Source organism: Pongo pygmaeus, chromosome 22 (assembly GCF_028885625.2).
Source record: "Pongo pygmaeus isolate AG05252 chromosome 22, NHGRI_mPonPyg2-v2.0_pri, whole genome shotgun sequence".
Taxonomy (NCBI): domain Eukaryota; kingdom Metazoa; phylum Chordata; class Mammalia; order Primates; family Hominidae; genus Pongo; species Pongo pygmaeus.
In genome coordinates this window covers 25,814,666-25,825,488 of record NC_072395.2, presented here as the reverse complement: position 1 = coordinate 25,825,488, position 10,823 = coordinate 25,814,666, and the positions used below count along the sequence as shown (strand labels likewise).

Here is a 10,823-nt window from a genome sequence, read left to right as displayed (position 1 = left end):
CTTGGCTTTCCCACTATAGTTTAAACATACCAAATGTTCTTAATGGTCAAATTGGTAGTATTGCAACTGCCAGGGTAAACAAGCGTTACAAAGTGCACAGAAGGATCTCAGTTTGATAATACTATTTTTTCTAACCTCAGTATAGTGCTATGTCCTTTTGAAAGTACTTTGAATTATACTATCTTCTTTTTTTTATTATACTTTAAGTTCTAGGGTACATGTGCACAACGTGCAGGTTTGTTACATATGTATACATGTGCCGTGTTGGTTTGCTGCACCCATTAACTCGTCATTTACATTAGGTATTTCTCCTAATGCTATCCCTCCCCCATCCCCCCACCCCATGACAGGCCCTGGTGTGTGATGTTCCCCGCCTTGTGTCCAAATGTTCTCATTGTTCAGTTCCCACCTATAAGTGAGAATATGCAGTGTTTGGTTTGGTGTTCTGTCCTTGCGGTAGTTTGCTCAGAATGATGGTTTCCAGTTTCATCCATGTCGCTACAAAGGATATGAACTCATCCTTTTTTATGGCTGCATAGTTCTCCATGGTGTATATGTGCCACATTTTCTTAATCCAGTCTATCATTGATAGAGATTTGAGTTGGTTCCAAGTCGTTGCTGTTGTGAATAGTGCTGCAATAAACATATGTGTGCATGTGTCTTTATAGTAACATGATTTATAATCCTTTGGGTATATACCCAGTAATAGGATCACTGGATCAAATGGTATTTCTAGTTCTAGATCCTTGAGGAATCACCACAATGTCTTCTACAATGATTGAACTAGTTTACACTCCTACCAACAGTGTAAAAGTGTTCCTATTTCTCCGCATCCTCTCCAGCACCTGTTGTTTCCTGACTCTTTAATGATCGCCATTCTAACTGGTGTGAGATAGAATTTTAACACCTTCTTTAAAGCAAGTCTGTGAAGCTTTGGGGCAGGTAAATTCCAGCTCCACCACTTACTGACAATGCAATATTTTGGGGTTGTCCCTTCCATAAAACAGGAGGGATACTATTTTGGAGAGCTGGTTTAATAAGACAATGTATGAGGAGTGCTCAGTCTCTAGTAAAAGGCAGGTCCTTACTAAAAGGCTCATGGATATTAATCCCTTCATCTTCTCCTCCCACCTCTCTCCTTTCCCATTATACACACACATTTTGACTTTTACACTATGAGGCAAACAGACATAATAAGGTCAGCTGAATGGCTTAGGGTTTAGGAAACAAACTCAAAAAGACATTTCCCTCTAACTGTTCTTGAACATAATCTTCCCTGTAACATCTTTAAGCAAGTCAACACCCACATACACACACACACACACACAACATATACACACACATATATGTGTATCTGGCATGGACTCTATAGCTGGTCAAAAATGTCAAGAAATGGGCCATTACTACCAATCATGTCTACAGTATTTTCCTGAGGAGGCTAAAGTCAGGACTGAGGTGGAGAAGTACGGTTGGTGAATTGCTTAGCAGATCATGATAAAAGAACAAGGTTCAATGTAGCCCTTAAGATGTCATAAAACACCACAAAACCATTCATGACTCCTGCTACGAACCACGATCCTGGCAAAATTTTAATTCTTGCATAGTCAAAATGCAGAAAATAGCCAATACTTTTCCACTGATCTTTTGGATCTTAATAATACTGAATTAGATATTTCTATTGGCTGGGGTCTCAGTGCTCTTGTTTGAAATTTATTAAGATGAGACTGCAGATGTTCCAAAGATACAACGATCTTCTGAAATGTGTAACCAATAGAAATCTTCTTTCTTTTAGGGTTGGGCTGATAATCTAAATGGACCTAGCAGACTCATTATTGTGGTATGTTTAAGGAAGAAGAAATAACTCTCTAAAATGCAGTGGAGGAATAGTAATAAAATTCTTAGTGCTGGCTTAGCCTCATTGATCCCAAAATATAAATGTTACTTTACTAACAATTGAAGCATATTATTTCAATTATGCTGATTGTAATACAGAGGCAGGAAGAAATGATTTTTATTCTTCAAGGATTTTTATCAGAAAAACCAAGGTAATGTACTATCAATTACCATTCAGGAATTCTTCTTTAAAAAACTTTTTTTAATTAAAAATATTAGTCTTAATTGAGTGTGGATAATAGAAATCCCATAATTATCTTATTTTTATTAGATACCTTCTCAAAGTAGTTTACACTACTTTATTCTCCTTTTGTAGTTTATAATATAATAAATATGTCTAAAACAATATGTACAACAGACTAATAAATGGTTCTGTTTAGCTAAGTCTACTCTAGTTATACCATGAAAATGTTGGGTCTAAATTTCTAAACATTATAAACAACAATTTTTTGAAGAGCTCTGATTTTCCTAAGAATACAATACTCCTGACTCTCTTAAGTTTACACATGTAAACGAGAAGGAACTATATATGAAAATATCATACCTCTTCTTTAGCTATTAGAATTTTTCATCTGAGGTTTTATATCATCACCAATTTAGTGTCACTCCTTTGCTCTGCAAACTTCAGCTGTCAATATAAACACTTTTATTTTCTGGAGATTTTTAGACTTTAAAGAACTCATTCAAGATTGTTTAAGAAACAAAGCAGGGAATGAATTGAAGACTTTCATTTTAAAAGTAAGTGCAGCAAAATTATGAAGCTTAAGTCTGATGAATATGAAAGGCAGACAGCACCAAATGCTGGTGATGCTGGTAGGAATGCAAATGTTACACCACTTACGAAAACAGTTGGTCAGCTTTTTACAAAACTAAGCAAACTCTTATCACATAATGCAGCAATAATGCTCCTTAGTATTTACCTAAAGAAATTGAAAATATGTCCACACAAAAACCTGCACAATAATGTTTATAGCAGCTTAATTCATAATTGCCAAACTTGGAAGATGTCCTTCATTAGGTAAATGGATAAACTGTAATACATCCAAATAATGAAATATTATTCAGCATTAAGAAGAAATGACCTATCAAGCCATGAAAAGACATAAAGGAATCTCAATTACATATTTCTGAGTGAAGCCAATCAGGAAATGCTACATACTGTATGACTCCAGCTACATGACATTCTGGGAAAGGCAAAACTATGGAGACAGTTAAAAAGAATCATTGGTTGCCAGGAGCTATGGGGGACAGAGGGACGTGCAGATGGAGCACAGAGGAATTTTAGGGCAGTGAAATTCTTCTGTATAATACTATAATTATGGATATTATGTTCAGATTTTTAAATAAATAAAACTGAAATTTAAAATAGAATAAGAGGGAAACAGGTTGATTTCTTTCAACTGAAATTCATGATCACAAAGCTCATGTCTTTATGTTTTCCAGAAAAAAATATTCCCTGCTCCATTCACTCTCATCCTTTCCCAGAGTAACAGTTCATATTTATTTTCTCTCCTTTCCATCTTCACTCTTTGCTGATGAGTTTATTTTCTATTTCACTTGTAAAAAAAAAGTGATTATTTGACAAGAATTTCAAAATCTCCAGTCTCTACATCTGCTCATCTTTATATATCTATACCTACATTCTGTTATCTCTCCTTTTCATATGGGTGAACTGTCTTTGCTTTACTGTGACTAGGTGCTGTGTCTTGTTGTATTAGGATTCTCTAGGGGGACAGGACTAATAGGATAAATGTATATATAAAACGAGTTATTAAAGAGTATTGACACACACAATCACAAGGTGAAGTTGCACGATAGGCTATCTGCAAGCTGAGGAGCAAGAAAGCCAATCTGAGTCCCCAAATCCCAAAAGTAGGGAAGCCAACCGGGCAGCCTTCAGTCTGTGGCAGAATGCCTGAGGGCCCCTGGCAAACCCCTGGTGTAGGTCCAAGAGTCCAAAAGCTGAAAGAACTTGGAGTTTGATGTTTGAGGGCAGGATGCAACCAGCAGGGGAGAAAGGTGGAGCCAGTCCAGCCCTTCCATATTCCTCTACCTGCTTTTATCCTAGCTGCGCTGGCAGCTGATTAGAGGGTGACCACCCAGACTGAGGGTCGGTCTGCATCTCCCAGTTCACTGACTCAACTGTTAATCTCCTTTGGTGACACCCTCACAGACACACCCAGGAACAATACTTTGCATCCTTCAATCCAATCAAGGTGACACTCAGTATTAACCATCACACCTGTTATCTACTCATGCCTGTCATTTCAGCAATTTTCTTGCTTCTTTTTCTGCATCTGAAATTTTAATTTCTCCACCAAGTTCTTCACATCAAAAAACAAAAAAATGAAGTTATTTCATTTAACCTGAAAAAAACCAAAAACTCATAAAGGGCTAATGAATAAATTTATCTCAAACATTTGATAACTTTAATTATAACTTTAATATTCACAGGTTATATCTATCAATAGATTGTCTTAGGAAAAGAAAAAGACTTCCCATAAACTAGAAGAAAATGTAAAATATAACCAATATATAAACAGCAATGTGTTAAAGAATAATATATAAAGAATACAAATAACACAATTAAATAATGAACAAAGGATATAGACATTATACAAAATATGAAAACATGAATAGACAATATATAATGCTTGATATTGGTAATCACGGAAATGCTATTAAACATAAAACAGGATGATGTTTTACATTAGCCAGCTTGACAAAAATTGAAAATTTCAATCACAACTGTCAGAGAAGTTACAGAACAAAGGAGACTCTTATACATGACTTGTAAGTAATGAGATGGGGAAGGGGACATAGAAGTCACTGCCTCACAATCAATGGCGGTTACTCAATTCACTAGTCAGTAATGTGTGCTGTAAGTTTCACAATCATTTTGTGCTTTTTGTGAGAGTAATAGTTTAACAAAAGTATAATTTTTATTAATCTCACAATAAATTTGACCTAACATTTTATGTGATTGAATTCCTTTACACCCCATTATTTTATTATGGCTAGTTTCCTGTGTTTTATTTTATAGATACATATAATAACTCTAAAAGACAGAAAGATTTTGTTACATCAGTTACTTCTGGGAATGAAAGTGGGAGGAATTTTTTTTTTTACTATGTATTACTTACCTTTTAAATTTTACACTAGGATAATGTATTACTATATTCTGTAACAAAATTAAAATATAACATTTTAAAAAGTTTTAAATTAAAGTAAAAAGTTCAGTAGATGAGAGATTCTGTCTCTAATCAGGGGCTAATGACTGATTCCACTATAAACAATTAGAAAACTAGACAAACTATATAAAACAATCATTTTCAAACATTAGACAATCAGCAACTAAGGACTGTTTTTCTCCAGTTGACAAGAGAAACAAACAATGTAAGCCCTACAATAGCCCCTTATTTCTGCCTGGGGATACTTACTGGACAACACCATTGACAGCAGAACCCAGACATTTCTTGGAGAAATCCCTGAGTTGAAGAGAGACAAATATTATTTTAGGAGGGCTAAGTGAGCATCTCAAATTTAAAGTAATGAACTATACAAAGAAAGAGCTCCAGAAATCAGCATAGGTTTCCCCTGAGTGACCCAGGGACTGGCTAATTGAGTGAGCATCCAGCCCTGGATCTCATGTCTAATTTCCCCTTCTGAATGTCCAGGATCACTACCTTGAGCTGTCTTCATATCTGCAAATGACAGATTCATCTCTGCCCCTCAGGACTGCATAAACCTGTGCAAATACTTTCTACTTTTTATGAAAAGCACACATGATTTCACAAGCAAATAGCATTTCCTGTGTTTTGGAGCATTAGCTCAAACTTTGGAATTCAGAGTTATGGGTTAGACCCTTTACTCACTTCACCTTTCTCTGCATACTTGTGCCGGATTTTTCCTCTTTTTTATTTTTATTTTTGTTTGAGACAGAATCTCACTCTGTCACCCAGGCTGGAGTGCAATGGCCTGATCTTGGCTCACTGCAACCTCCTCCTCCCGGGTTCAAGAGATTTATAAAAGAGCAATATAAATTCCTGTGGAATTCCCCTTTTACTTAAGAATTAAATATCAGCAAATTAGTTTAACAAGGCTGTTTTGTAAGAGACTGCAGTTGCATTCAAAAATTGGAATGGGAACAACGACTTGTAAAAATTCAACATTTTATTTATTTATTTATTTGAGAGGGAGTCTCACTCTGTCACCCAGGCTGGAGTGCAGTGGTGTGATCTTGGCTTACTGCAACGTGGGCCTCCTGGGTTCAAGGGATTCTTCTCCCTCAGCCTCCCAAGTAGCTGGGATACAGAAATGCACCACCACGCCCAGCTAATTTTTGTAGGTTTCACCATGTTGGCCAGGCTGGTCTTGAACTCCCCACCTCAGGTGATCCACCCACCTCAGCCTTCTAAACTGCTGGGATTACAGGCGTGAGCCACCACACCGGACCAAAAGTCAACATTTGAAACTACCACCTGTTATATTTACTGTGTCTATGATTGGACATATCTTTTTTGGTGGCCAAAAAATTATAAAACGGACACAGAATAGTCTCTTCAAAAAATTAAGGATGTTCTTTCTTCTTAAAAAGATTATAAGGCCGGACACGGTGTCTCACACCTGTAATCCCAGCACTTTGGGTGGCCGAGGTGGGCAGGTCACCTGAGGTCAGGAGTTCAAGACCAGCCTGATCAACATGTTTAAACTCCGCCTCTACTAAAAATAAAAAAATTAGTCGGGCCTGATGGTGGGCGCCTGTAATCCCAGCTACTAGGGAGGCTGAGACAGGACACTCGTTTGAACCTGGGAGGCGGAGGTTGTGGTGAGCCAAGATTGCACCACTGCACTCCAGCCTGGGCAACAAGAGCAAAACTCCATATAAAAAAAAAAGGTGTGTGTGGGGGGGAGGATTATAAGTATAATTCGAACTGGCATCTAAATTAATTTGGTCGGTATGTGTGTGTGCGTTGTGTGTGTGGATGTGTGGATGTAAATGGCAGTAAAAGGTAAAAAGGGAAGGCGGTAAAAATGGAGATGGTCTAATATTTTCAATACATTTTTTATTTTTGTTTTCTTTAGTGTTTTATTTATATATTTTTGGCAGCAAAATTGTGTTTACTAAAAAAAAATCTGGACTATGAACACACTTCACTGCTTTGAAGAACTCCAAGACAAATAAAAAGACCAATCAATATTAAAAGCAGTATAACTGCTTACTTTCTTAAAAACACATAAAAAGAATCAAATGCAACAGTGTAGGAAGACAATCACTCCCATGTCAGAAGTCACGACTTCTTCCAAATAAAGAATATGACCCATCTGCCATAGTGAATCAATATTTATTTCAGGACATGCCATGTCAAAATAAAACAGAGTCAACCCTTGCCTTTAGCAATTATATTGTGTTATAAAAGCACTTTATAACTCCATCCCATCTTTAAGTATAAGTTACTGGTATGTGGGCTAATGATTATCTGTAAGCATTTCTCTATTCAGATCCATAATCCAAGTGCTCTCTGAATATTACAAGGTGACAATAAGTGGGAAGTGGAGGAGGAAGAGGAAAGAGAGGGGACTAAGGTTCTCCCAGTTTAAGGTTTTGTTGCAATGAGGGCATGAGGATGTATGAAGATATTTTTGTTGTCTTTTCATCTTTATACTGTGTTAAGTAACGTTTACAACATAAATTCAGCAGGCTTTTCCTGACCTGTAACTGGAAGTTTTCTTCCTGCAAACAATGTATTTACAAATGTGTTTATTAGCTTACACAGCAATCTCACAATAACTAGTAAAGATTAAAAGGGCACACTCCTAGTATATTTGTTTGCAGTGTTTTAAGGGAAATACATATTGCCATGGTGAAGCTCTAAATAGAGTCAACAAAACATCTAAAAATTGAAAGTTGTTAAAAAAAAGCAAAGAAATATCACCAAAGAAAAAAGATTAATCGTAGCTTAAATATAAAACTAAATCACTAGTTAATTAAACTATACAGATCTAATACAAACCAAAACCAGCCTGAAAGACCCAACCTTAAAACATGCTAAAAAATAAGGCATAAATCTGCATAATATTGAGTTTTATTTCCATTCTCTCCTTTCCCTCTAGTATGTATGCTTTACCTGATCTGCCTCTAGGGACTTACAAGAAAACGGTTTCCGGTTTCCGTCTTCAATTTGACCCTCAAATGTCCTGAGCAAAGTTTTTGCTATTCTGCTGAGGGTTCTTTTGTTGGTAAGCTTTAGGTATCATTATTTCTGCTAATTCAGTAGTTTTGATCGTAGGGCCAAATTTAAATTCTTCCACTGGTTCTTCTGGAAGGAATTAAATTTTTACAGTGTCTTGCCTGATAGTATTATTTTTTTAAAAAAGAAAACCCAAGCAAAATCTATTGCTTAAAGAGGTTTCTTATTTCTTAAACAAACAGAATAACTCTTAACAATTTTAAAACCTTGGGAGAAATAGTTCATTAGAACTTCATTATCTTACCATGAAGAATTAAATACTAAAAACCTATTATTCATGAAGCACTTGGTTACTTTTCTCTCCCAGAATCTAATAAAGCACATGTGAAAGGACCATTTGTTTTAGTCAGAAATACATTTTATGTTCTGCTACTTGTAAGTACTCAGTATGTTCTTTAGGACTCATTTTGAAGATGCACCAGGAGGCTTTTCTCATTCAAGCACTGCCTACCATGATCGCTGAATTTTGACCTCAAAGAAGATCTAAATAATTTATATCAGTGCTCAAGAATAATTCTGAACATCTTGGCCCATAGCCTACAGCAAGTGGTATCTGTAAAATTAAAGGATAATTCCAGTGGGCTTGGTCGGACTGCTGCTTTGCCATCTCTTGTTTGTTTTGAGGAAGTGGGGGGAGGCTAGGTAAGAACAGGGAAATAGGGAATGGGGTAAGGGAGAGGTGAGAAAAGCAAGGAGAGATAAAGCAGGCTGTGAACATGCTGCTCGTTAACCAAGCCATACTCATACTGTAAAGATTTCCATCATTTTGAAGTACATTATCATAACATTAAAAAAGAAAAAAATGTTAAGAAAATGTATGTAATTTTTAAAGTTATCACTAGAATATGCTGAAATATTTTGGCTTTTTGTAAAATATAAATAATGAAGACGCTGACTTTTTTTGTGCTTGTGAAGCTAATAGATCATCTCCACGAGACAGGCAGCAATGATGAATTGCAAAACGTTATTACTGAAGGGAAAAGGTTCAAGCCAATATTCACACTGCAGTCAATGAAAGAGTAAGGGGGCTTCTGAGGAAGGGTTGAAGATGACATGGGAGAGTAGCAGGAACAGCCTCTTTCGCTGACTGGTTGCTCCTGAGGCTTTTCCAGTTTTATGTCACTCATGTCTTCTCTGCTTCCGTCCTGTGTGCTTTCCATTCCCGGCAAAACTGCTGCTACACGTCGAAAGAGCTGCTTTACATTGTATCCAGCTTTTGCACTAGTTTCAATAAACATAACATTCAGCTGTTTGGCTTTCCTCTCTCCCTCCTCAATTGACACTTGCCTCTTGTCAGCAAGATCTGTTTTATTTCCTACTAGCGTGATGATAACATCACTTCCTCTTTCTGTTCTGACATCATCAATCCACTTTGTAGTTTGCTGGAATGAGTTAACATTTGTGATACCGTAAACTACTACAGCTGCAGCAGAATCACGGATGTAACTGGGAATGAGGCTACGGAGACGTTCCTGACCCGCAGTATCCCACAGCGGAAGCCTGATTGTTCCATCCTCCAAGTACATAGTTTTTGATAAAAAGTCAATGCCAATCGTTGCCTGATAGGTGTTGTCAAAACTGTCATACATGAATCTGGTGATCAAAGATGTCTTTGCAACGCTTTGCTCCCCCAGGAACACCAGCTTGAATTTCGTCAGCGGATTCCCGAAGTCTCCGCCCGCGGACATGGTGGAACTAGAGGAGCTGGCGCCGCCGCAGCCCAGAGACCTCCCAGACCGATGCTGCTCCGGCCGGCTGACGAAAAAGGCGCGCGGAAGGGCGGGCGCCGAGCTCTCTCGGCCCCTGCAAGGCCCGGTGGAGGAGCCCGGCTGGAGGAGCCCGGCTGGAGGAGCCCGGCTGGAGGGCAGCAGGACTCTCCACAGACTGGCAGCCGCCGTCGCCTCCCGGCAGAGTAGCCTAGCACCGAGCGAGGCCGGCGGCTGGGAAGGGAAGGAGGGCAGTGTCGGCAGGAGCCAGGGGTGTGCTCTGGCTTCCCAAGGCTAGGGCCGTTCCCTCCTTCCGCACCCGGCTCCAAGACTTGCGGGAGAATGGCGTAGGGTGGCGGAGCAGGAACCGCAGACGTATCTGGGACCTCTCACGAGCGGCGCCTCGGCTTCCACAGCCGCCGCCGCCGCTGCAGCCCAGCCTGCTGAGTGCGCCAGCCTCTGGCGCGGCGCGGGGCGAGCCAGGGCGCCTCAACACATTTTTTTAAATACACAAAACATATGTACTAAAAACAATGGGGCGGTGAAAACAAAATATTGCAAACTAGAAAAAAGACAAAATTGACATTTTAAATACTTTATTATGTATTATTAAATATATATTAAATAGAAATGTTATAAATTGTAGCGTCCCTATCTCCCAGTCTCTGTGAGAGGTCAGAAACCTAACTTTCCTAAGGCGCAATTAAGCAAACACTTGTGGCCTAATCGCGTGGACCAGCCTGTCTCCTGACATCATGCAGGAAGTTTCAGTAGCTCCTGCAAAACTCTCCCACCTTGCATTTGAACAGATATGTCAACTGGTACAATTACACAAGAATTGTATAAGATATTAGACTGAATCTCACAATCACACTCAGCCTGATTAACCCTTCTCCTGCATCTTGCTCACCTAAATGTATCTACATTTTCTATGAACTGAATAGCTTAGAAATGTATGTCGTCCATGTATTAT

General features: G+C 38.4%; 1 protein-coding gene across 1 annotated transcript; it reads right to left on the bottom strand.

Annotated features, from left to right (window-relative positions):
- Positions 1–8,685: 8,685 nt before the first annotated feature.
- On the bottom strand, positions 8,686–9,907 carry LOC129022357 (ras-related protein Rab-6C). Its single transcript, XM_054468466.2, has one exon. The coding sequence runs from the start codon at positions 9,830–9,832 to the stop codon at positions 9,068–9,070; it is 765 nt and encodes a 254-aa protein (XP_054324441.1). The 5' UTR covers positions 9,833–9,907; the 3' UTR covers positions 8,686–9,067.
- Between the last annotated feature and the right edge of the window lie 916 nt (positions 9,908–10,823).

Bases quoted from the DNA above. Each gene is read 5' to 3' on its own strand.
- LOC129022357 (XM_054468466.2), bottom strand. From the start codon at position 9,832: ATGTCCGCGGGCGGAGACTTCGGGAATCCGCTGACGAAATTCAAGCTG.